Below are 27975 nucleotides of genomic sequence, written 5' to 3' on the forward strand. Positions count from 1 at the left end.
AATGCAAGGGCTGAATTGTTGTCCAAGTCCACCCCTGAATGTCTGAAACAAAGTATGTACAGCTGGTTCTGGTAAATAAAAACAAATATTAATAAGGTAATCGATGTTGAAGACATTTTTTGTTGGTTTTTAAAGTATTCCTCGGTGTTAAAAGTCAAGCCACATGGCTACATTAACCACCCAGGATACAAAGTTCAGTGAGTTTTGCTGTGGGGCGATAGGCCTACTGTTGCTGTTTATGTTTTTACGCAGGTGAAAACAATCAACCTGCCGGACGACGTGCGCGCCCCCGATGTTGTCGCGCGCTCTCGTGTCAGGTGAGCTCGTGAGCATGCTGTGTTAACTTTTCATCAGTTAACGGTTCAAACTCACTCGGTTTCCTGCTGTCTTCACGTACATTTTGCGCACGGTAAGAATCATAATAATTTTCTGGAGAATGATTAACTTTAAAATGATTTAAATGTGATGACTACGAAAAGCTGTAATCATGGTATTTAGAAAATAACTATGTATTGCTTGGCACTGTACAGTACACTAAACTAAACTAGCTAAACGCTGTTTGTTTGGCTGTTGTATTTCTGACTCTTACGGGTTATATTTGTGTGTTTATTTCGTGGGACTCGCTGTGTTTGTCTCTATATTCAGGTTTGGTGTAGTGCCCAGGGGTGTCCCGTTACCAAACCGTAAACCAGGCCTGGATTTGAAAGAGTGTTTTCTTTGCTATTAGTAGAAACCCCCATGCTTGCTTATGGCTCTGGTTTTAGACCAAACTGCCCAGTGGAGAGGCCTCACACAGGGATTAGCCGTCAGGTGCACAGTGACTACAAACAGCAGGATCCATTCATAGAATCTGTGTAATCGGCAGTCTATGAATAACACCAATTATTTCTACAAAAAAAAAAAAAAGCACTTGACTTTCATAAAAGTTGCTTACATTGTTGCAGGCAGAATCAGTCCAACAAATATACCCTGTGAGGCAATGTTGACATAGCAAACTCACTGACTAACTTTGCATTTAGTAAATATTACAGTTTTCACTGTAAGCTGATCTTGTAAGAATATTTTAACTTGTTTATTGAGAATCTCCTTTTTCAAATTAAACCTAACCCATAGCACTTTTACACATTGTTAAAGGTGTTAAAGGTGAGATATAAACACAATAATCTCAACTCCTGATACGATACTGGGTTCACGATACGATCCTCTCACGATTTATTTTACAAAATGAGACTGTAGAGAAATGATGACTGAAAAAAAAAAAAATTCTTCAAAAATAAAAATACTGTACTATTTTCTTTTATCTTGCATTGTCAAACTATGCAAAACAATGCAATTCAATTAAAAATAAATCCTGAATGAAATAAAGAAATAGTACAAATGAAGAAGAAGCCTATTCATTTAAATTCTGGCTCTACAGTAAACTATGCAAAACTGCATAATAGTTCCTTTTCTTTTAAAAAATACAACTGAAAATGTATTTTGTGCCTTAACCATTGGACTTTAAAACAAATCCAATTTCAAAGAAATTATATAAATAAACAAACTATGACTTTAATTATCTCTTGTTTCTCCCTTTCCTCTCTGAGCCCATCTTACCTTGGATTTCACATGTTCTTTCTTTCTCACTTCTTTCATTTTGTCTTGGGGAAGCCAAAATGCTGATTTAACACTGATTTAAAACACAATGGTGCGTCATGAATTTCAAATTCTAAATAGATAGTGCCCTTTGCTGTAATATATATATATATATATATATATATATATATATATATATATATATATATAACTGCCTCACAATTAATATTTACATCCCTACTGACTACCATACATTATTTTATATTGTGAATTGCTTGGAGGAACTCAGTGAAAGCCCATGCACACTTAAGGATAACAGGCAAGTCTTGCTCAGGAGAAACTAGGGGATGTGATCTCATATAAACTCTTTGCTGTGAGGAAGCCCTAAGGTTGGGTTCTAATGGTTTCTCTAACATTAACATCTCTCATGTCCCACGTCTATTTCTGTAGCATTTTCTCCTACAGTTACTTGTCTCACATTTACACCTCCCCCCATGCATTAATAAGTGTTAAGACCCTTCCAATGTGTACGGACATTTCAAAATTAATGAATTAAGAACATTATGAATAGTTAGATTCTAATATTTGTAGATTACTTGTTATTACTAAAATGACAATGTAGTGAAAATTATTAAAATGAAACAATTAAATATTACTAAGTGCCTATTAGGGTTGTGAAAAAAAATCGATTTCATGATACATTGCGTTTTTTGGTAACCGATTTTTTTTTTTTTTTTCGGGTGGGATATTTAATGAGTGTATTTGTGCAATATTTCAGTGGTTACAATGCTTTCAGTGATTTGCAATGGTTACTTGATGCACTTGATTCTATGATGGCCGTGTCATGTAATGCCTGCAATATTTATGTATGCACAGGTATTTTATTTTCATATAATCTGTTCAGATCAGTGTTTAAACTGACACAATAGCATAAATTATTTTTACTTGTTTTTGTGTATTATCAGTAACTTATCCTTAATGTTCTCACTTACAGTTGTTACAATGCCGTCATTATGTTGTAATGGTTACTTTGAGACTTCTACACAGTAGTTTCATTGAAAAGAAACTTGTTGCACTTTATTTTATGATGGCAGTGTGTAACACTACATTTTCATTTTTCAGTGAAAATGTTCAAAAACACTCATAATAAATAATATATTGGATGTTTGGAAGCAAATAGTTCGGACTCAATTTGTCCTCTGAATAATCAATTGTCCTCTGAATAATCAATATTTTCTGATGAACATATACAGCAACTTGATTTTTCATCTTTACGTTTAGTTTTGATATTAACTGGGTAGAATATCGCGATATATCCAATAATATCATATTGTGACCCAAGTATCATGATACGTATTGTATTGCAACATCCTTGCCAATACTCACCCCTAGTGCCTGGTCCTGTAGAGCAGTGGTTCTCAACCTTTTCAGCCCGCGACACCCAAAATAAAAGTGCCAGAGACTGGGGACCCCGACTGTACCCTCACGCTTATTTATCTAAGTAATATCCACTGTTATTCAGAAAGTGTATTATTATGTGCACTATAGTATATAGTCATCTTAAAGATGTAAATCCTTGTTTTAATCAGAAATAAAATGGGTTAAAAGTGACAATAATGGGTCAACATATGCAACATTAGGTAGGAAAACTGGTGGAAAGTATTATAAGTCTGAAAATGTCCTGAAAGTGGAAAATGTGCAGAAGAGCATTGCAACTTGATGGAGAAATGGGAGTAATGTAGCAAAAATGCAATTAAAGAGACAAAAATATGGCAAGAAAAAGTGATGAAAATAGGTTAGAATATGGCAAGTTGGGTCTAGTTGCAGAAAAAGGGTAGAGCCGTAGAGCACCTATCTATTGGATACATTTTCTGCAGCTATGTCCTCTTTCTTCCCCCTTTTTAAATTACAAGTGAGACAGTTTTTTACACATCTATAGATATGTTTTTTTCCAGTTCAGACACAATTTAGTAGTTATTTTTTTCATGTGCTTTGTAAGAATATCAGTGTTTTGCTCTGTTGAATCCACCAGTTTGACCTGCTGGTTTGTTACAGTGTGGAACAGCACTATAGCGGTGGCTTTGATAGCTCTACTGGTAACTCGAGTCATTCATAGTGTGACACTAATATATGTTGTCACTCGAGTAAAGCCAGGGAAAGAAGAATGTTACCCATTTCTGTGGTCTGTTATAATGCGCTCACAATGGATTTTGAAGTGGAATTTGAAATTGTGAATAGATTATGTAATCTATGAATGTTCCAGAGTTGTTATACAATATATTTGTTGCCACTGGTACTCTCACCCAAAACAAACTCTATAACACATTCATTCAGTCTTTATTGTTGTGCATTAAATGTTGTTTTCAAATTACCGTTTCTAGTTTTTCATATTATTTAGGTGATTCTCTTGCATATCATGATCCCTTAACTGATTTTCCAAGCTGTAAATTGATCTCCCAGAACTGTTGGAGCTAATAAGACTAATACTGTTCTATTATTTACATCTGTGCTCGTATTCACAAAGCTTCTCACAGTCCTTTCAGAGAGCTCCTAATTTAGCCTAAAAATTCCCAGCAAGGAATCTTAGCTTAAAAGTGATTCAGGAAGTTTCTGAGAGCACCTCTACGCAAGAAGTTCACATAAATTAGTATCTTAGTGAGGAGGCGTGGTTGGCCCTGTTGCTAGGTATGATGCAGTCTGCTAAAATCTGTGATTGGTTGTTAGAGAGGGGGAGAAAAAGAAAAGGACTGTGCTCCTAGTAATGAATGGAGAATAAAATCAACTGATCAAACCTCGACTGCATTAAGAAATGTCTAATCATGAAATTAATTTAATTCATCAAAATGTTATTAATTTGTCCACATCTTAACATGTTTGAATGTCGTTCACATGCCGATTATTATATTGATTTACTTATTAACTGTCCACATTGGTAATTTTACCGCTTTAAGTGTTTCATATTAATGGTGGAGCAGACACAGCTGTCAGTGATTACTGTGATTGCTGGAGCTCTTTTAAAAAGTGAATTACAAGATTATTAAGTTTGAAACTGGGTCCTGGGATTACATCACAAGGGAAGAGGCAGAGCTGGGAGCTCATTGCCCTGATAATAGTGTGTGGTTCCCTTTCCTGTGTGCGCACAAGATATGAGTGTGTAGCACTGTTACCTTCTGCAGACAAAGCAAGGGCAGAAATTACAGCACAAACAAGGGAGCGAACAAAATCGCGCTGCCATGCACTCTGCTATTACGTTAAGCTGTGTGAGAAGTCAGAATCAGAATAGTTTTATTGCCAATTAAAACAATACAAAAAATGTGACTTGGTGTATGGTGTGAAAAAAACAAAAACAAACCAGAAACACTATAATAATAAAGATAATTATTATAAATATAAGCCGGTACTGTCTTATTAAATCTCTCCATCCTCTCTCTGTTTCTGTTTAAGACACGTTTAGGCTTCTTAAAAGTCGTCCTCACGATTCCTTACAGTTTTTCACCTCAGGAGCTATCTTAAGGCCTAAGGTGCTTTGTGAATAACTTTTATTCTAACAAGGAAACGTTCTAAGAAAACTCTAAAATCTGAGGAATTCTAAGATTTATTTAAGAGTGACATCACTAGGAGCTATGTTTAGCCTTAGGATGCTTTGTGAATACGGGCACTGGTCTCTGTTAGACATACTGTAGTTCTTAGGGTCAGGCTCTCATATAGATTAAGCAGAAATAGAAAGAGTGTTAAAGGGGTCTTATGCTCCAGTGTCACATCTCTGGAATCAGGTGTTGAGCTGGTTGTATACAACTTTAGGCTTTTTTGTCACACTAGAGTTTTTGTGTAAATACTTGTTTTACTGACATTTTAAGACTGTTTGATCTTCAGCTGATTACGTTGTAACATTTGTAGTGTTATTAGTTCGATTGCAGCAAAGCGCTCTCCTGCTTCTAGACCGATTAATTCTGTCTCACGTTTCATTTATCCTCTACGCTACGCCTCATCCATTCCTGCATAAACGATTGGCTTTGGCTGCTTGGCAACAATGAATGCCAACTCGGTGTAGCGGGCCATGGCCACGCCCCCTTCATAGGGCTTGGCTTGGAAAAAGGTAACAAACATGCTGTTTTCCTTGCTGCTGCTTAGTAACTTTATTCTGAGCTCACTCCCTGATTGGATGTTGGTCAGACTAGTGTGCAGTGAAGATACTGATGCTGTTTGACACAGGAGCTGGAGCTAGTTAGCCTGCAGATCCAGTGCGAGTGTTGGCCTGAAGGGTAGAGTCACGTTACCACGGGGAGGGACGGAGGGGGGGATGACTGCACATTGGAGGGCATACTTATTCAGGCCTGGATGTTACTGAAGCACCACTGCCTCTGCCTATGGGAGGATTCTTGGTGTAAGACTCACTGTCTGCTCAGTTTGCTGGATTTTATGCTTTGGAATGAAAGCAGTAATTGGATTGTCTCTGAAAAGTTTAAATGGGCTGTGTGGACTGGCGAAAAGAGATTTTCACCATGAAGTTAAGTGTGGAAATATTTTCTTGCTGCCTGCAACTCAGGAGTTGCAGATGAATTTGATGTTTTGAATGAATCCTCTAACTTCAGGAGACGTAAGTGCTTAAGAGCAGTTGTGTCATTGTTTTTTTGTAGAGTGTTTTTACAACTTTCTGGCTCAATGTCATGACTGGAATCCTGTATTTTGTATACACATTTAAAGGTTGCACAAGTTATGTTCAGTCACATCTTATCTTAAGAACCACACCTCCAAGACATGCAGTAAATTCCAGGAGTTAAACATTAATTTATATTTTCCATACTGAAGAATATGTAAAATAATAGAGAACATAACTCATGTCTTGAGGGAAAATATGGACTTAACTTCCTTAAATTGAATTATTTTCATTGTTTTAATGAAAATTCACCAGAAATTGCAAGGTGACACTGAATATACCCTGACATGCATGTTTTAGGAAAATATCTTGCATTTCCATTTAAATTGTCTTTGTAAACGGTTGGTCAGAGAGACGGAAATGTCTATTCTTGCAAAAAATGGTGTAATCGACGCGATATGACAAATGTTACCCTCTGTAATGGAAATAGACACAAACTAAACACTTATTGATATCACACAGTGCCACAATATTTTCTGCTGTAAAATGGGTGGTCTAATGTAATAACTAACTTTTACAAGTTTAGCAAACCGCTGGATGTCAAATCCTGCACAAAATATTGTGTGAATATTTCTGCTAGTGCGTATTGTTCCAAGGTCAAGGCAAAAAGCGACAGGGCATTTGCAATCAGGACCCCTGAAAATTATTCACTTTATTGTGTCATTGCACTCTGAAATGAAAGCCTAGAACAAATAAACAATTTGAGTTGAAAAAAAAAAATTTGGAATCTATGAACAATACTGTTCACCTGATGCTCATGAGGGTCTGGTACTACAGTGTGTTCCAACACTGCTTTTATGCAGACAGAGGGTGGTGGAAGTAACCAGGAAAAGTTGGAACACCTGTAGGAATTAGTAGCACTAGCTTTCAAGGCTGATTCAACCTTCATTGCTGCTTTAACAGCTTTAAATATTTAACCCACTTCGTGTTCCCTGAAAAAGGCCTATTTGTATAATTCTGAAGTGTACATTATTTTTCAGTTTTGGGTAACCAAACCTTTTTATAACCTCTGGCTGTTCAGTACTTACCTTTGTATCATTTCAAGCTATTCATTGGACTTGCATGACTGGACTTGCAATAAATAACTGGAAATTTAGGGTTTTCTAAAACTTTGACCGAGTGTACATATATTTTTTCACAGTGTTTTATAATATTTCCATATTGAATTACACTAATATGCTAGAATATTTTTTTGACTTGTTTAAAAGAAAATATTGACAGATGCAATTTATTGAATAAAACCGGTTACTGTAACGATAGTTCAGTTGGCCTCGATCCAGCTCCTCTGTTATATTTAGCTGTCCAATGCTTTGCAGTGCACTACATGCATCTTTAATCAGAATGTGCCGCCAAGCTCACCAGCCACCACAACAGAGGCACCTCTGTGGCACATTTTAACACAGAGTAATATCTACATAGCAGTGCAAGCTTTCATATCCAGTTAAGTTCAGTGCGTACATGTTTGAAATGATCCTACAAACGAACAGGCAAATAAAGAAACAGTGTAGTTGTTCAGATTAAATATGAAAGTGTAGTTGTCTTTTTGCAGTGAACCAAAACAGACAAAAGAACTGATGAAAAGATAATTGAACGGTTCAGTGCAGTTAAACAGTTCACCTGCATTCACAAATAACTAAAAGACAAACACTATCTATATAAACATAAAAAGGTTAACACTTTGTCATTTAATGTTGTTAAAAGGAAGATAAAAAAATCGATGATTGTTAAAAACAATCTTAAATCCACTTGAATAATTGGAATTGAATTGGGAAATTGGGCTTATTAACCACCCCATTACCTTTAGAAAAGTAAGAATGTAACCTGTTCACTTAGGTTTGTTTTTTTTTGTTACATGATGTACATGAGTATTAAAATGAGTTTAAATGGTGCATTAATGTAAAGTGGGTGTATCTTTTTATATTCCTTCTTTTTTCTTTTCTTTTTTTAACAACAATTTTCTCTTTTTCATTGGGAATACTCTTTTTTTTAAATTATTATTATTAATTAGTAAACTTTTTGGAAAAATCTATTAAATTGTCTTTGGTCAAAAAACTGCAAATGTTCTTGAAATAATATGTAATGTTTCTATGAAGGTAGATATGTTGCAAAATGGGAGAGCTTGTAGAATGTGATGTGAGCTCGTGGATAAAAAAAATCCACACACGTGAAATTAATTTCATGTCACAAATGATGGGAAAAAAAATGTGAACCTGTAGAATTAAAATTTAAACCCAAATAAAAAAATTCACACATGCATGATCTGAACGTGAAGTCAGAGAAAAAATATTCTCAAATGTGTAGGCTGATATTTACACAAATAAAAGGACAGCTGCAAACTTGTAATTCAATATTTACTTGCATGGAAGTGATCAGTCGTTACTTTGATGTTTTTTTTTTGTGAGAGGGATACATCAAAGCAATTCCCTGTTCAGAGAAGTAACACACTGTAGACTTTTTAAAAAAAATTGCAACCTAACAGTTAAATAATCTTCTTCTTCTTTCCAGATGTTCTGGCCTGATCAGAAAATGTAATGGTGGCGTTAGAGCAGTGACCCAAGTCCAAGTCACAGTGAAGGAACTTTATCCTAGCAAGTGAAGAAGTGGTGCTAATCTCTCCAGAATGTCTAATAAGACGTTCATAATGTCCAGTAACCAAGCTGAGAGCGGCGTCTCTCTCTCCCACAGAGGCCTGCAGCTCGTCCTCTCTCCAGAGGGTCATTACAGTAACTCATCCATGTCGGTGTCACCTGACTCCAACAACAGCAATTCTAACATGAGCGACACTGAAGACATCAATAAAATAGAGACCTCCTTGTATGAGACCACCACAGAACTGTATGACGTTCCCTACGGCGCCACTGTAAATTTAAATCAGACTTTTAATGCCACACCTGTTAATGGTAGCATAGAATTCTGGAATGAAACGTTTAATATAGCATGCAACGGAGAAAGTGAAAGCAGCTCAGGGTGTTCCTCTGTTAAACAGCCTCAAACCTCTGAAACTCATAAACAGTCTGCAGTTGGACTGACACCTACAGCAGGCAAAAACAAGAAAATGGACATTAAAACATTTCCAAAGACAGACTTCAGTCATGTGAAATCTAAAGTCATGACAAGAGCTTACAACTATAGAGCACCATCAGGACTTGGTTCACAATATCAACAAACCCACGTAGATATGAACAGTAAATACTCTGAAACACACAAAGTAACAGCTGCTAAAATGAGTCTTATCAAACCAAAATGGAACTCTGCAGTCGGTGCTGCTGCATCAAAGATGGTAAAGGATTCACAGAGACGCATGCCTACAGAATTGGCTACTACACCAGCAACCGTGAAGTCCACAGGTGCTCAGCCTGTTGTGCATGAGCAAAGTAAACGCATTGGATCTCCATCAAACCATCTTGCAGCTGCCAGTGATCCGACTTCAGGAAACCAGTATGCCACCTGTAATACAGAGCAAGCAATCTCCTCACAGGATGCTGGAAGCCAGATGTCTTTGGAAGAATCCTCTGGTAGATGTGGCCAAAGAGCTGCTGCTGCTCCTAAAGAGGTCACTTCAAACAAACTGGAGGTTGGGCCAGGCTCAGCCTTTGGCCAGAACAAGACTCCTGTTAGGACACGCTTGCGTTCCTCATCTGTTAGTTTGTCTTCTGCATCTCAGTTACCCAAGGAGAGGAAGACAATGATAAGGTTCTTGAGTTTCCGCATCCCCAACGTTGACACTCCATGTATCCAAACAAAAGCAGCTCTGGATGCTTCTCATAGAAAAAAGATCCAACAGCCTAACAAAACAGATGTACCACATGATGAGAAAGAAGTAAAAAAGATGAGCCTAATGGTGAGTAGATGTTTTTTTATATAAAGTATGAAATTCCATCTGATTTCAGCCAATGTTATTAGTATATTGACACAAAATCTGCTGCATTAGCCATAATGGAATCAACTCATGAGAACATTAATATTTTATATTTAATTGTTTTTTCTGAATAATTCTTCCCTTTTCAACAGCGATGTGTCAAATCAGATAATTGCCAATATGAAAAGCTGTGGTTTTGTAAATGGGTTTATTCAGAGTTAACACTAATCAATTAATCAAATTTCTTATCTTTTGCAGGCAGAGGCAAGCAAATGTGCTTCAGGGAAGGAAAGCAAGGGTAGATTTCAAGTGTGTTCATCCCCTAGACAAACCAGAGGATCCCTACTACATCAAGGTTCTGCTGCTACTCCAAAAGCCACTGGTCTATCGACCAGGCTGAGACTGGAAACCCTGGGAAAGTTTGAATTCAGGACATCTAAAGGGGGTGTTACACCTCAGTCAAAGCAAAAGAGCAGCACAGGTAGAAGTCTTTTTTTTTTTTTTTTCTTTTTTTTTTGAACGAGTGACGAGTGCTTCTAATCCACTAGATAACAACTCAATGCAGCTTGTTTGAAAGACTGTAACACCATTTTAAGAGACAGTCACCCTGATCAAATACAATATAGTCATTGACTGAAGTGTGATATATCACTAGTAAGATTTATAACTTTGATTAGATTTTTTTTTTAATTGAGTTCAAATAAAGGCAGTCTAGATTTTAAAATTCTAAGAGGTGGATTCACTAATTTATTTGCATTTCCTCCTCCCATTTTTTTGCACCCCTTACGAGATCTGCCTACTTTACATATTCATCAGAAGGAAACACGCTGAATGGATTGTGGACGCATTGTGACGCGTTGAAGACATGCAGTTCTGATTCACTGGGATTTGTACCCCTTATTAGAGCGTGGAGTGTCATTTGTACACGTTTTAATACCCCTAAACCTGTAGTGAATCTGCCCCTTAAAGTATTATATGATGGGGTGTTAAAATGTAGATTTTCGTTTACCTACTAGCTTATTGAATCTGTTGGTATCTATCTCAAAGAAAAATTGACTTTTCTAAAGAAGGCATAAAAGTGCTTCTATTGATGATTTAATTTCTATCCCAGGTCATCAAAGAACACCATCAGAGAAGCAAGCGCTGGGAAACCCATTAACACCTCGTGTCAAGCTCCAGCTGAATAAATCCCGACCTCCTCAAACACCTAGTCACCCTGTTCTTAATGGCCCTCCATCTACTCCTTCATTCCGGCTACCACGCAAGATCCTGGGAACATCCAAAATTTCCACTGAAGCCAATGAGCTTGCTCAGAGCAATGAGAATACAAAAGGTCAGTCAAACACACATTTATACCTGACATTACATTAGGATGTACAATAGGTCATCATGATTGCTGCCGTTTCCATGCTTGTGCCACAGATTATGGGATTTAGAAAGACACATCTGGACCAGGGGAGGGGCTTCTGTCTAGATGGTGACCCAGTTTAAGCCTTGGCCTTGATATATAAATCTCCTCTTGGGCAAATCTTTCCCTAATTTTAAGCCTTAACTCAAAAAAACAAAAAAAAACAATGTATGAGTTAGGAAGTTAATCTGTTTAAATGAGCTGAACTGTAGTTTTGTACGACCAAATGACATGATCAGTGGGAATGAGCAGCCTCTAAATTCCTAACATCAGACGGTAATATACTGATAGCCAAAAACAAAGCCATAAATTACATCTGGCTTCGACTAATATACATCAGATGTTATTAGTAAAATTATAGAACAGTTTTTTTGGTTTGATTTCATCTTTATAATAAATATCCATTTGAATTTTTATGACAAAACATTTTAATTTTAAATGAGTCAGTGATAATCCTCCAATAAAAACACAGAAAGGGCGAGAAGAGTGACAGATTTAATAGAGAAGAAATATGTCCATCCAAGTTGGCCTGTGTTTCATATGCAAAACCAGCTCCTATCCTCTGAATAACCAACAGCAGGCAGGTCTCTGATTGGTGGAATTGCCCTACCTACCAAACTGGGGGACCCCCCTTCTCGTGCTGTTGTTATGACGACAGGTTCTGTTCCACTCTAGTTCACACAGCATTGCCTAGAGGAGAGAAAGCAGACATCCACTTCTGGTTTAATCTGAGACTGACACAAAGAGAAAACCTGGGATTACTTTTTTAAAAAATAAAAACCAATGGCTGGTTACACTGAGCTACGAAGTTGTACTTGGACTGAATCTACAGCTCTTGTTTTTAATAATTCGTCTGTATTTGCTGAAGGGAGTACGGCTACTAGCTGTGACCTTACACTTCTTACGTGCTTTCTCATTGGATCTTATCGTTTCTGTATCGTTCCTTTGCTAGCTGCATTTAATGGAATAAAGGGAAACCTCTGGAGAAGTAAGTGAAATTGGATTTTGACACTTGCTTTATCTTTCACTTTGTAGGACACCAACATTGTATTTTAGCTTCTATGATTACTTACTGCTTCATGTGAATTGATTTATCATAAATATCAAAGAACAAAAGGGTGGAGCCTTTTGAAAAGGTGGCCATTATCTGGTCAGACAATGTCATCTTTGAAAGATCAATGACTAAACCAAAAGTTTGGGATTTGAAGAGGTGTTGTGTTTAGTGACGACGAGTATTGACTACATCAAGGTTTTTGCTTCTTTTTTGCAGGCGGGGGTGGGTGGGGGTCTTTTTGGCATTTACATCAAGAAAATGTGTATCTGTACAAAATTTTAACTTGGGTCCTCTTGTGTTACAGTCTCCGGAGGAGGAACTCCTAAACCACTTCCATTAAAATCTGGAGTTTTTAAAGCAAGGCTCATCTCAACCACTAGGCCAAACAATGGAACAGGTAAGAGTTCACTAACTAATTCACTTATGCACAGTAATTAGTTGTTTCTTTTAATCATTCACTTTTTAATCATTCTTTTATGTCTGTGAATGTAAATGAATTGTATTCTCTATTAATCAATTAAAGTAATGACCCCTATTAAACAATAGGGCTTTTAGAGGGTCCCAAGTCAATCAGCTGTAAACAGTACTCATTGTACATGTTGATGCTATTTGGCCAGTCAACACTTGTTAGAAGCTCTTTGATTGTGATTAAATCAAAGTGGTCAGCAGTGTTTACTGTTTGCTAATTTTTGTTTGACAAGACTACATTTAGAAATACAACCATTTCTGAGCTTGGTAGTCAGTTGAACAAATGCCTGCTTCATTATGGGTTATATTTCCTTGAACTGCTTTTTTTGCCTGGACCATCTGATTGTCAGCTTGGAACACAACAAACAAGCCTGCTCTGTTTACAGCTAAAGTGGTTTCCAATTCAACAACCAGCAGTCTAAGAAGGACAGCGTCTGCAAGATATGTTCGACCAACTCTGGGCACACCTGGTAAGTTTAACTCGTTCCATTTAAAAAAAAATAAAACAGAAATTTTGTTCAAATATTGGCACGGTTTAGTTCAGCCTTTTTTAAGAAAATGTAAAATGTGAAAATGTAAAGTTTACAATGAAAACATTATCTCTGCCTACCAAGAGCGTTGGTCTCCCCTGTCTTTATATTTTGTAGAACAAAACAGCTCATAGGTCGAGAGAAAAAAGTGGGTCATAAACCCGTTTTTATTTATTTGCGGACAAATGAAATATTTTATTTTGACAAAGTATTTGTTGTGCATAAATTTACACCTCTACCAACAACAACTGAAAACATTTTGTGTTTTTTTCCTGAGTGTGTGTATCAAAACTATAGCCTACATGGTTAAAATGAAGCTTTTGCTTTTGTTTTTCATCAAACGTTTGAAAATGTAGTTTTTTTTTCCATCGTTTGTGTCATAACCTGCTGAAGCCAGGTGTTTTGAGAATCACTGTTGTAGAAAATAATTTCAACTGCATTAATTCATAATGAGAAGACGTCTGTTGAACAAAATGTAATGTTATACTATGTAATTTGTTTTGTTACACAAAAAATATATTTATAATTTCATTTAGTCAGTCTGGTGCTCTCTTTCTGAATTATGCTATATTATACTGTATATATGTTTATGACCTTTAGAGTTGAATCCCTGGCTGGTGTATTCTCTAAATATGTCATTGGAAACATGTGCTTCAATAAATAACATCTGTGTACTGCAAAGTCATTGCCAAGGACACATTGTGTCAGCAAGCCATGCTAGCCATGATGTTACGTTCCTTTTCTCATACAAACCTTGCCTTGAGCATGAGGTTGTCATCCTCTGCCATCCAACAACTGGTGACGCAGAGAAAAAAAAAAGGATTTGAAATCCCATTGGATGCAGTTATGCTGTGCTCCACCCACAGTTTTTTTTTTTTTTCCTCCCTCCCACCAGTCCCAACCCCCTCATCTCCCTCCCTATTGCCTCCTGGCTCTGCTCCAGCGCTGCCATCAAGCTCAGGGATGCTATATTTCTCTGCCTTGATAGATTGTGTTATTTGGAGAAGAGACAAAGGCTGGTTTTACCAGGAGGATTAAATTATTTTTTTCTTTTTTTTTTCCCAATCCACCCTACCGTATCTTATCAGATTGTGCTACATACTGTAGTCTAGCCTTTGACCCTTTCTGTTTATTGGAGTGTTCACCGCTTGAATCTAATTTTAAGCTTGGAGATCTGCCATACCGGGCTGGATGCCAAAGACAGATTTGGAGTAAATGTGACGTCTGCTTTTAATCGATTCAACTATTTTGTTCCCGTCTTGATCAACGCTTTCCTTACCAAAGGCTTGTTTAACCTAAGAAAGAAAGATGGCTGCTGGACATCTATAGGATTCTGGTTTTTGATTTGAAGTATTTGTTGGCTTTACCAAAGTGTTTTGAGACATGTTATGGTCGCCGAAGCTCTCCCTTTCAAACATCCACGTGCGTCTGACAGCCAAGGGATTGATTCGAAACCTGCAGTTGCTGTCAGGATTCAGGAAAAGCACCGTGGTTTTTAAAGCAGGTCTGTTGATTTATTTTGATTGTTTAATAAATCTTAAAAGGTGTTCCAACTTCTTTAAATCGATGTGCTGTAATATTAAGCAGTGATTATCAATGTTTGCTGTTACAGGAGCTGTTTACTGTTGGCATGTTCTGAAATCTATTTTTAGTGTGGCTGTTTACTGGTCTGCAACGATGGAGTTTCAAGTCTCATTCACCATATTTTGATCTTAATTCGTGGCTCCAAGCAGGAGTATCTTTGAAATAGTTCTTAATTATTCAGACATTCAAATACCAGAAAATACTCAACATTGTTGTGGGTTTTTCCCCATTTTCTTCATCAATACAGTGAGCAATCTTGTTTTCTGTTCTGTTTTTTTTTTTTAAACTCCTCACTATTTACACTACAATTTGTATGACTTCACCACTACAAGTGCTTGATTGTAAGTGATTCTCACAACAGTCATGCATTGTGCAGTGGTGCGACATCTCTACACAGTATTGAGCACAATGCCATAGATCAGTAAATCTACCAGTATCTCTTCTCTTTAAGTGTACAAGACTAAGAGGGAGACAGGGAGTTTGTGACCTGGATTAAAGTGTCGATGTAATGCGAGCAACACTTGTCCTCTAGTCTTGTCTGCATTCAGACATTAATGGCAATAGCTTCAGTTTTTCTATTGTCATGGAGCAGCAGCGTCCAAATGGTGACATTTACATCTTCCTTTGGGTAAAGCACATATGTCTTGCCTTGTATGATGAAATGTAGAGTGGACTTCTCTTCAGATTGTACACAATTTATAATTCATGCTCAACTATTTTGAATCATTCATGACATTCTGCATGAATGCGTTTCAGGTTAACTCATGGTTTTGGACACTTTCTTTCTCCATCTAAATAAAATGTCAGCAGTGAGCCTAATGCTCTGGTTCATATTTAGAATAATGGTTATACTGAGAAAACGGTGACATTTTTGTTGACTTTATTGTAATAGCCTATAGAGAATTGTTTGTTTGTAGAGAGTACTGCCATTCTGGAAGCACAGACGTTTTAATTATCCATTCTGTCATTTAAGTGGTTATCTGACCAAACCAGCAGAGGGCATTATAGCTCTGAGAAACACCAGTTATGATGGCACTAGTAATAAAACCAGTAGAAAGTGTTTTTGTGCATGCACGTGTCGAATATATTTTTTTTTTTGTTTTTGTTTTTTGCATGTGTTTTATATTTAGTTAGTTGCATAAAGTACTAGATGCATAGATGACAAAGGTCTTATTCATTGCTCTTGTTTTCTCCTGCTACATTTGGAGAGGGAGATTTTGGCTTAGCTTGGTGTGTTGTCAGCTTTTTTGTATTATTTTCAAAAGCTATAGATTAGTTATGTTCTGATCAGATTTTCTGGATTTTATTGGGCCCACTTTTTGTAAAAACGAATTGAGGGATTGCTGAGTGGGGAAATTGACACCAACCCCAGCTGATCAATCTTACGTCACCTGTTGGACATCCCTAAAGCCTGAATGGAGTGGAAACCCAACCGTAGCAGCCAGTTGTACACACACATGGATGTCTGTGGCAAGGAAATATTTTAAAGTTAACCCTAATCCACCACTATAAAGCTCATCTTTTAATGGCTCTGAAAAACATTGAGCAGAAGATATTAAATGTTGAGGAGGGGGGAGGGGGGCAAAGTTGTGGAGAGAATTACATTTATAGTTCTTTCACACTCTCAGCCTCAGGGTGGATCATTTTACAATTGTCAAATTAAATAACATGCAGTAAAACACTTACTTTAAGGGGCTGTACCTGCGTACAGTGTTTGCTCAGTAATAAAGTTTAACGGATACACTAGTTGTGCACTAGGATGTGCGTGAACGTGCTGCTTAAGCACATGCGTGTATACATTTTTTCCTATGTATTCATTTTTTTTTTTAAATGAGAAGTTATTTAGTTGATAGAAAGAAAGCAATAAATTAAGTTGTTGACAAATTTGGAATTAACCTCCCCTGCTCTTTCATCTTTCTTTGTCTTGAGGGCTGGGTTTCTCTTTTGTGTTACAGTTTACTTTGGCACCGTGATTATCGTTTTAATAGAAGCTGCACACACGGATGTGGAAGCAGAGAGAACTTAAGCCACCTTTTGTATTACATTGTTATTCATTAAGGCATCTGTATGCTTTCACCACAGATAGCTCTCTGTTTTGTTTTATAAATTTTACAATTTATTGCTATCACTTACAATAAGGGTGCCTTTAGATCGGGGAAATTCAAATGGTTTTAATCTTTCCTGCAATGTTTTGCCTCTTTTCTTGCTCCAACATACTTTGATTACAAGTACCATGACATCTTAAAAGACAAATGCCACACCCCTGATTTAGAGATTTTTAATTATTAATTATTGATATTTTTGTCATCTTTCAGGGTTCTCAAAGTTGTCAGAAGTTGTCCTTCCTGAACTGTTTGGCATAAACATGGTTTCAGATTTATTAGTGTTCTACGTTACAGCCATTAGTTTTTTTCTGGGATACAATGATGGAAGTTTTGAATTAGTATTACTCACATAACTATAACTAAATAAGGCACATTTCATGGGCACTAACTTATATAAGGGCGACCGTGGCTCAGGTGGTAGTGGGTCGTCTTCTGATCGAGAGGTTGGGGGTTCGATCCCAGTACCTGACTGTGTCGAAGTGTCCTTGGGCAAGACACTGAACCCTAAGTTGCTCCCAGTGGTCGACTAGCGCCTTGCATGGCAGTCCTGTCCCACTGGTGTGTGAATGTGAGAGTTATTGGGTGAATGAGCTGATGTGTAAAGCGCTTTGAGACTGCTTCAGTGTGGTGATAAAGCGCTATATAAAATCAAGTCCATTTACCATTTACAAGACTATAATTGTACTCATATTTAAGCACAATCTACACCATGTCACTAAATTTAAAATGAGTGGCTACTGACTACGCACACAATGTGGTTTAATTCTCAAACCTTTCATCTGCGTCATTGCATAAGGCTGTTCGATGATCACAACCAGCACATGTGACACTGATCGTAGAAAACCAGCTCCTGCTGAAATGGAGTAAAAGGTTCAGAAGTGTTGTCCAATAGTTTAAGACACTTTCAATCATGTTGTTTGCAGTGCAATGGAAAATGTTTGAACTGTTCTAGGCAGGTTAAGAAACATTAGTCATTCTTTTAATATTTCTTTACAAAACAAATTGCCTTGGTGTCATATTTCTAAACTTTGTTTGACTGAAAAATTTATTTAAATGTTGAAATTTAATGAACAGATTTGTATAGCTGTTAGCAATGCAAAAAAACAGTTAGTAGAAAGTTACATAAGTTTTTTTTTTTTTTTTTTAAGAGAAGTACTTTTGTACGAGTACTACTACATGTAGTACTAATTTAGTAAAATTCAAGCAACCTAAATACTTGTACACAAGTACAAACCTTTAGTACTCTTTCCACCTCTGCTGTAGTGTTGTAATGATTTTCCAGAAAGCATCTAGATGTAGCTTTACTTGGGTTTAAATGTCTGTTCAAATGATGTGGTGGAAACTATTCTGACTAGATATTTCTTTTGGTTTTAATAACTAAGCTACACTCCAGATTTTTTTTTTTCGAAGTGCTCTCTGGTAATTTTTTTTGTTGTTGTACCAACTCACGTCAGTAGTTGCAATGTTTTGCTTATTATGCATAACTGCCTGTTGCAGCTGTAATACAAACAGGCGAACAGAGCAGCATATAGCCCAAAAGGTTCCTGCTGGCTTGGTATATGCCACTCATTAAAGCAGGTGTTTTTAATGTCCGACTGTCCCCACTGCATTATTCAGAGGATGAGGTAAATAAAGGGAGATTTACATGTGTTATTTATTGTCCCTATCTGTTGCTCTTTACAAAACTGTAGTATTGCCGAGTGTAATTATTTTGACATTGTAGCACGTTAAACAACATGTTCTCCATTTGAATTAATAGTTGCTATTATGTATCGGTGATGAAAAGTTGTAAAGCAAACCTACAGTAGCCCTGCCATGCTAAAATAAACTGTCCGTGTGACCAATTCTTGTTTAACGGTAGGATGAATTAGGATATGTAGAATTTACTGTGTTATTTGGATCCACTTTAATAGAAACGCTGTCAGGAGTGTTACTGCAAATCATCAGGCTGATCTGTTTTAGACAGCAGACTTTAACCCTGAGGCTCTGTGTACTGTATATGAAAGCCTGTTGTCAGGGTGCCTGCATGGGTTATGGAAGGGAGTTTGTTGATGGTCAAGAGTCCTAACAAATCCAAATGTATGCCTTCTTTTAGTGGACAAGAATAAATCTAAGGCCAGCTCTGAACAGCAACCCCTGCAGCAGCAAACATCCCGACCAAAGAAAAATAATGGACCAAATACCCCAGAGACCGACAGAAGAGATAACGACATTCAGCATCTCAAAGAACTCCTGGCTGCCAGTAACCTCAGATTTGAGGCGGTTGCTATTGTTCTGCAGCAATCTTTGATTGAGGTAAGAAATTATTATTATTACTGCTGAATACCACTGACGTTCACACTCTGCAATAGATTTGTCAAAATAAAAACACCATTTGACTCATCTGTTGTAAATTTATTCATGTTGGCAACGGATGTACTTAATTACTGTCACATTAACAGTATATCTTTAGCATTAAAATGATCTTGGTAGTACAACAACTGACTTCATTACATAAATTACATACAATTTTCACAATGTTTTATAGATATAAATTATGACTCGCAGATGTCAAATATTCTGGTCAAAAGCAAAGCACTCACAAACCGAGCTCAGTCTAGAACAGACCTGTTTTAAAATGTTACCGTATATATAACGACCTAATAATAATAAGCAGCCTGGGTGCTGGATTTGATGTAATAAAGGGCTGAATTAGGCCCACAGTCTTTGAGTTTGACACATAAAGGTTATAAGTTACAGCTCCATTGATTTAATTTGTAAAATAATACTTCACTGATTTATTTAACTCGTCCACAGATACTTCCGCAGACTGTGAACGATTTATCCAAACAAATGTAGCATAAATGAAATGCAACTATGGTTTTGAAAAAATCAACACTAAAACTTGCCTGTTATGTATTTTCTATGTAGCAGAGGTTCACAATATATTTTTTGTTTTTGGCAAGTGTGTGTGTGTGTATGCGTGTGTGTACCATTCAGCTTCTGGTTAAAATGAATACATATTTTATAAGCACCCATCTGAGTTATTCCACTTATTTATATTACAGTGCATTTAAAACTAAACTGACAATATACACTAAATTTAGTTTTGGTATTGCAGGTAACAGTGTAGTTGATCAAGTTAACATGATTAACACAATCACATGATTAACTTGTATGTCATATGTATCATATGACACTGCGCTAAATTTGTTGTTAAGACGGGAACTAAAATGTTTTGAAACACATAAAGGGAAATGCTAAAGTGTGTGACTGTGATGAAGATGATGAGTTCATGCTATTTTCAGCAGCACTTGCGTCTTCACCCGGTTGTTTGAACCAGATAGCCACACTCCCTTTTTTATTTGGCTTAGAATTCTTGTGTACACGAGTATGACTGGTTTGCTCAGATGGTCTTAATAACATATTCATATTAAACATATTGGGACTTTTGCAACTATTTTTCTCACAGGCGACTGTGGCACTGTGTGGGATTCCAGGTCCCTTGTGTTTTAAGTTTTCTGTTAAGGCGGCAAGGTTGTGAAATGGATTACATCAACAAATAATAAAAACACGCTGGTTCCTCTTGAACTAAAAAGCCATTGTCCAACTCCCTCCCACTGACATGGCCCATGAGCGTGCATTTCTCTCTACTGCTCATATCTAATTTAAGTCCTAATGCCTAAAAAAGATACATGAAATTGTGTTTTGAGACTGACCTTATTCTTTCAAACCTACATATGTTTGTCTATGACTGCTATGCATGTTGCAAAAAAATTGAATACATTTACTTTGACTTTAGCTTTGAACCTCACCAGCCTTCCCTAATGAAGGGTAAGCTGGACTTAGAGGAAATGTATAAATACATAATTTCATGAATTTAAAATGTAGGCTGAACAAACAGAGGCACTGGTGTGTTTTTACTGACCCGTACTCAAACAAACGCAGACCTTTGCCATCAGTGTGAGAGTTTCACAGCTGTTGCCTTGATGTGGAAATGAAAAACAACCAAACATGAAGCATGAAGAACTCAGTGTTATATTGATTTTCTTTAGGTGGACTGAGTAAGTGAAGGATCTGTTTGCCTTTTACTAAAGTGAAATATATTGGATGTTAACTCTTTAGAGAGCAACATATTTTTACTTTCTTGCTGAGTTTATTTTGCAATCTGACCTGTAGCAATTAGTCATTGATCTGAATTCACCATCATATGTTATTCTACACCTGATATGGGATCATGTAGATATACACAAGGGACTTCTCTACTCATTATACAGATACTTTTCTATGTGAGGAATAGATGCCAGATTCACAGAGAGGAAATAAAACCCTGTACCTTTTTGATGGCACATTTCTAAATCATTAAAACGTGCTTATGTTACGACACAAGCTGGAAATGTGATCAGTTGTTGGATCATCTGCTCAGGAAAAGACGAGTCAGGTTGTGATCATACTGCGGACACAGTTTTTGATACGTACGATCCCTTTTGATTGAGTGGGTGGGGGATGGTAGTATTGAAGCCCCTCTGCGGATCCCTTTGGATAAGGTCATTGCACAGCACTAGACCTGCTCCACCAGCCTCATGGCAGACAGCCCTGTACGATTTATGTTTGCTGTCCTCTCGCTGCCTGTAGTGCTGTCTTAAAGGGACCTGTCCTCACTGAGGAGGAGGCTGCTCTCACACTCAGGCACACTGCAGCCTGCCCCCTTCTGCTCCTTTTGTTTTTTTTCCTTTAGGTGAAATACGGTAATAGACTCTCTCACCACAGCTTGTGAAGCTTCTTATTTAGTCGTGCCTCAGATGTAGTCAGAGCAGTGTGGGTGGAGGTGGTGTGTCCACCTGGACCAATGTTTTCTTCTGGAAGGCTGGCTTTACAAAGCCACTGGAGAAAGGTGGGACACTCCAGCAGCCAAGCCTCAGGCTGAGCCTGGACCATGGGCTGTTCTGGCAGCAAAGCATGCTTGAGGGCTGCCAACACTGAAGAGAGGGTAACTGTCTGCACTGTTCCAGTAAAGAAGACGACAATGACGGAGTAGAAACCTTTGTGCTTTCATAATTTTTCTTAACTGGTTGTTTTTATCCTAATGTAATGTGAACAGATGATGTAGACCATGTGAAGTAGTGTTAGAACTGTCAGGCTGTTATTGCGAGTTTCCCAATTTGAATTCTGAGGCTCTGCAGTGATGAAGCTGCTTGTTTTGCTGTAAAGTGGACAAGTAACAGTGTTTGTAAATGTTTTGTTTCTTCTACCCTTCACCAGTTAACACAGGCTGTGGTCCTATTTTGATATTTTCTGCTGTTTTGTGCACAGATTTGGATCTTTTCTGAATAGTCTGTCATTGGTGACACATCATCAAATGAATCAGCTTGTTACCGTCTTCAAATCATTTCTGTTTTCTAAACACGTGGTTGACTGTTTACATTTTTTCCCTGCAGCGGGATGAAGCCACCAGCCAGTGCAGCAAGCTGTCCCAGGAACTGGTTGGTCTTAAAGGAGAGCTGGGTAAGTTGGGTCATATTGGTTTTGTTTTAACATTTTACCCATTCCCAGTGCAGTGTTTGTCTTTCTTTGGTTGCTAGAAGCATTTCAGGCTTTAGTTATTTTAACTTTAGTATGCAAGTGGGTGCTTTTTTGTCTTTCAATCAAATATTTCCTTCTACTAAACAGTGTTAAAGTAAAAAAAATCTCACGTCCTTTGGATAAGCAATGACCAATGTGCCGTCCTTCCCTAATTGCATGCTCAAAGACGCTCTCACACAGTACCTTTAATCTTTCTTACTTTAGGGCAACAGTCAGGTTTTAGCTCCTCCCCTGTGGCCTCGGGACTTCCACATGACTGCTCTTAAATGCTGACCATGTTTGTAGTTGTGCTCTAAACATTCTTCCCAGTGGAGTGCCTGTGAAATCTATGCCGACCTTAAGTGGATCTTTAGTGCTATGTGTAGTAGCCCGATCTCTGCAGGCACTGTTTGTATTTGTAATCTGTTTCCTTTTATGTTAACCCCTCAGACACATCAATGTGTTTGACAAGACCTTCACACTTATTATGATCATCAATGTTAGCATTAGTGTTGGCTTTGCATGATCTGTAATTGTCATCACTATAGTCAGGACTTTGAAAAATGTTTGTTTATATTCCTGGATGGTCATAAGGTGAATCTTCTGACTCTTACAGTGCTTTATAATTACTTAAATAGAGAAACGTCATACTCTTACTTGTGTTGTCTATAATTGAATAATATTTGGCCTCAGGATTGTTTTGTACTCACATTTAAGTAATGCTTTGTGGACTATTTAAATCACAGAGAACTCTGTAGATGTAAAAGTAATTTTTTTTATTAAGTTTGAACTAAACTTCTGTGGCACCTGATGGAAGTCACTTAGTGCGCTGCCACTTCAAGAGGTGACAGATTGTGGATTCACATTCCCTCACCCACTTCAGAGCAGATGTGAACGCCTCCTAATGGAACAAGGTTGATAAGCAGTGAGGATTTACAGAAGAACAACAAAAGCACAGGTTTTACAAATATGGAAACCGTTTTGGAGACTCTTATGGTCTTTGGTTCTGTTTTTCACTGGTTGGTAAAGATAAGCTGCAAAGTGCAGAGAAGTTGTCCTGATAAAGGTTATTTCCAACTTCTTTTTTGCTCTTTTTAGCTGCAGAAACAAAAAAAAATATTCATCCTTAATCCTCAGTATTTTTATTTTCTTTTGCTGTAGTCCTTTTTTTCATGGTGCATCTTTGTCTGATTAAAAACTCAATTATTTTGTTGACACAGCTACGTTCAGACTGCAGACAAATGCGGCCCAAATCCTTTTTTTTTTTAACCCCATATGTGTCTGGATTTAGGGCGACCGTGGCTCAGGTGGTAGTGGGTCGTCTTCTGATCGAGAGGTTGGGGGTACAATCCCAGTACCTGAATATGTGTCGAAGTGTCCTTGGGCAAGACACTGAACCCTAAGTTGCTCCCAGTGGTGGACTAGCGCCTTGCATGGCAGTCCTGTGCCACTGGTGTGTGAATGTGAGAGTGATTGGGTGAATGAGCTGATGTGTAAAGCGCTTTGAGACTGCTTCAGTGTGGTGATAAAGCGCTATATAAAATCAAGTCCATTTACCATTTTTTACTATTGGTGCTGTTCAAACTTTCTTTAACAGGATGGAAACATTTATTTATTTATTTTTTAAATCTGACTCAGGCCACTTTCTAACCCATTTCAGTCTTTATCTTAAAAATATGTCATCATATTTACTTCAGTAAACACAGCATGATCACGTATTGCCTCAGTACCTCTTTTGTACATGTGGGTCTCTTCAGGGTCACATTCACTTAATCCACTGATGTCACATTTTCTATTCATCAAGTCACTGATTTCTGAAAAAAAGTTCCAAATTGTGCATTAAGACCTGCAAAAAAACATTGTATACACATTTTGTAATATCTGCCAATGTATGTAAACTGCACAACTGTATATAATCTACTAACAGAGGCTCCATAATCTACATTATTGTGTTTCCATTGCAAATTGTTACTTTAGAGATTTTTGTTGTTTGCAGCCCACAGACACGGACTAAACATAGGAAATGGTTTCTTTCCACTTTCAGTAAAATGTTCCTGTCTGCTTTCACAGTCTGCTCCACTCATTCATCACAACATTTGGAAAAGGAGAAAGAGGAGCTGCGTGTTGCCTTGGACGATGCGTTGCACTCAGTACAAGGGAAGCACCAGAGGGAGCTGGCTCAGCTGGAGCAGAGGCTGCAGACCTTCTACCAGGCTGAGTGGGACAAGATGCATCTCAGCTACCAGGAGGAGGCCGACAGGTGTAGGACTCTCATGCAGCAGCAGGTGTGTACTCATGATTTCATATTGACAGGAAGCTGATCCCTTTGTAGGTGTAACAGTGGGTGGACGTTGGAAAATCTAATGTCATTTTTAGGAAACTGCTTCTTTGAAGAAAAATGTTGATGCATTATATTTTACGTCAGTGGTTCTTTTTTGCTCAAGTACCCCCTTTCTCTAACTTTGGAATGCAAGTACCTCCTATGACCGACGATAACATTTGGCTCCGAATTCTGTGAAAAAACCACTATAGAGCATAATGATGGAATAAATGAGTGATAACATATTTTAAAAAATTTTGTTTTGTAAATAAGTGGAATGAAACTATATTTACTGCCTCCTGAATAGATTTATTTCTTCAGTTTTATCATTTACGGTCATTTCCTGCCTGATGTGGGACCAAGAGACTGACCCTTATCAAAATAATTTGTCATCTTTTTGTGTATTTTGTTGTTGTTTGTCTGCTCTTTTTATTATTCAGTATTTCTCGCTTACTCTCATATTTCTGTTGTCATTTTTGTGCATTGTTGGTATTATTTATTTAAATTATTCTGTGTTTTTTGGTTTCGTTTGGTTGTTTCTTATGTGGTTTTGTATGTTTCTTTTTGTATAATTTGTAGTGATCTTATGTATTTATCTCTCATTTAATGTCTTTGTTGTCGTTTTGGGTTTTTTTCTGTTTGTTTGTCTGTTCTTTTTATTATTCAGTATATTTTTCTCTTATTTTGTGTGTTTTTGTGGTTGTTTTGTGAGTTGCTGGTAATAATTAGTATGATTGTCATTTTTAACTAAAAATAAACATTATAAAACCATATATTTTTAAGGCTTTCATTTGTTAATTTTCTTCTCTCTCTCTCTCTCTCTCTCTCGCTCTCTCTCTCTCTCTCTCGTACCCCATGTACCTCGATTTGTGAAACACTCTTCTACGTGATAAATTATTCATATGTAATTCTGGCTGCTGAATATTAACCTTCTCTGTCCTGACTTCAAAGGTGTCGGAGCTCAAAGCCAGTCATGAAGTGATGAAGCAGGAGCTGGAGAACAGCTACGAGGAGCAGCTACACTGTGTTATAGGACAGTATGAAAAGTCTCTGGAAGGTCAGTGAAGGGAGTCTGTGAAGCAAAATGTATTCTTTGTACTTCACTAAAGCATTGTAATGCATAAGAATTTTTTTGTGGAACGATAATCCTCATTTTATTATTGGCTGTGGCGTCAGTTTGCACAAGTCTTAATTATAAGCCGGTTTACTTTTCAGAGCTTAGACGAGTTCACGATGAGGAGCTGCAGTCTTTAGACAAAACTCTGAAAGAAGCTGAAGCTAATGTGTCTGTGAGTACAGCATCACTACTGTTATAGACCAGCGTCTTTGTTTAGTTCAGTGAACCACTACCAGTGACTTGGTTGTTGTGTATGTTTAGGGACGGATTAAAGAGCTGACTGAGGAAAATAACTACTTGATAGAGAAACTGACTGCAGAGGAGAACAGGAGGATGGAGGCGGCAGAAAAGAGTGAGGTAAAAGAAAACAAAGCTGCATTAGTAACAACTCAGTCCGTAGTGAGATTTTTAACAATTTTTTTTACCTGACACAGGATATAATGTTTATTCTAGGGGACTGTGGTTTGCTTACATGACATTTTTAGGCCCGAGCTGCAGAATTCTCGCCCGAAATAGCTTTTTATGTTTGTTTACCCAAACAGAAGGACCTTCACACCCTGTATCTGGAGCAGGAGCTCGAAAGCCTGAAAGTAGTGCTGGATATAAAAACCAAACAGCTCCACCAACAGGAGAAGAAGCTGATGGAGATTGACATACTGGTGAGAGAGCAGGCTCATAAAAAAAAGATAGTTGGGCAACAGAATAAATAGACATTTCTAGAACAATCAACAAGTTCCCCCAAAATAAACCAAATCTTAAACTAGTTTTCTCTTCCCCAGATGGAGAAAAACATGAAGCTGGATGAGAACCTGAGGAAGGTGCAGCAAGAGAATGAAGACTTTAAAGCCCGCATGGAGAGACACTCTGCTCTGTCAAGGTAGTCATTTACACACTAGAGATGGAAACAACTAAGGAACTAACCACCAATTATACTGAAAATACTATTTATCATAGATTAGCTCAAACATTGGAACTAAAGTTAGCATAAACAATTATCAATAACAGACTTTGCCATTGTACTCATACGAAGAAGTGAATGGTTTAATTTATGTTTTTAATTTTCATTGATGTCACTTTTTGATAATTTCAAAAGCACATGGTCAATATTTAACTCTTAGGTTTCTATAATATGCAAAGTGACATGAAGACATCGTATCTCTTACTGTTTTCTTTCCAGGACAATTTGAGTTCCTTTTTAACTTATGGTGATTTTAATTTGTTTGCTGCAACTCAGGCAACTTTCCAGTGAACAGGCAATGCTGCAGGAAACGCTTCAGAAGGAGTCCAAGGTGAACAAGCGTCTGTCCATGGAAAACGAGGAGCTGCTATGGAAGCTCCATAACGGAGACCTAAGCAGCCCCCGCAAGGTGTCCCCAACCTCCAGCTCACCCTCGCACTCCTTCAACCTTCAGGCCCCCCCCAGCTCAGGCTTCTTCTCCAGCTCCCCGGTCTCCCCCAGATAACAATGTGGCACCTGCTCCAATAAAGCAGAATTTAGTTTAATTTGTCCGTTCTGGAATTCGAGATTCTGATTGTTCAGCTAAACAACACTGTGGCCTTCACTCAGATGACACCGTGTGCAGACACGTTATAGACTGAATTAAAAGTTGCACAGAAGCACTCTATATGGAAGGCCACCTTGTTCTTTGCCTTTTGCTTTTTTATACTTTAAGATGTGAATAAATAAAGATTTATATAAAATCTTAAGTGACGTATTTTGACATATTTTCTTCAGTGATTGTTTAGTGTTGTAATTT

At 37.5% G+C, this 27975-nt stretch overlaps 1 protein-coding gene across 3 annotated transcripts; it reads left to right on the top strand.

Moving 5' to 3' along the window:
• The first annotated feature begins 289 nt into the window (after positions 1 to 289).
• mtus1a (microtubule associated tumor suppressor 1a) lies at positions 290 to 27925 on the top strand. 3 transcript variants are annotated; one of them, XM_028460340.1, is made up of 15 exons: positions 290 to 409; positions 8738 to 10073; positions 10350 to 10572; positions 11203 to 11424; positions 12858 to 12950; positions 13408 to 13491; positions 19336 to 19535; positions 22658 to 22724; positions 24852 to 25066; positions 26053 to 26158; positions 26317 to 26390; positions 26480 to 26575; positions 26761 to 26877; positions 26998 to 27095; positions 27453 to 27925. In XM_028460340.1, the coding sequence occupies exons 2-15, from the start codon at positions 8853 to 8855 to the stop codon at positions 27679 to 27681; spliced, it is 3045 nt and encodes a 1014-aa protein (XP_028316141.1). In that variant the 5' UTR covers positions 290 to 409; positions 8738 to 8852; the 3' UTR covers positions 27682 to 27925. The 3 variants fall into 3 exon arrangements, with proteins under 3 accessions (XP_028316141.1, XP_028316143.1, XP_028316144.1); XM_028460342.1 differs by lacking the exon at positions 290 to 409 and adding an exon at positions 5903 to 6172; XM_028460343.1 differs by lacking the exons at positions 290 to 409; positions 8738 to 10073; positions 10350 to 10572; ... (1 more) ...; positions 12858 to 12950; positions 13408 to 13491 and adding an exon at positions 14542 to 15055.
• Positions 27926 to 27975: the final 50 nt, after the last annotated feature.

Source organism: Gouania willdenowi, chromosome 10, assembly GCF_900634775.1.
Source record: "Gouania willdenowi chromosome 10, fGouWil2.1, whole genome shotgun sequence".
In the NCBI taxonomy this organism is placed as follows: Eukaryota; Metazoa; Chordata; class Actinopteri; order Blenniiformes; family Gobiesocidae; genus Gouania; species Gouania willdenowi.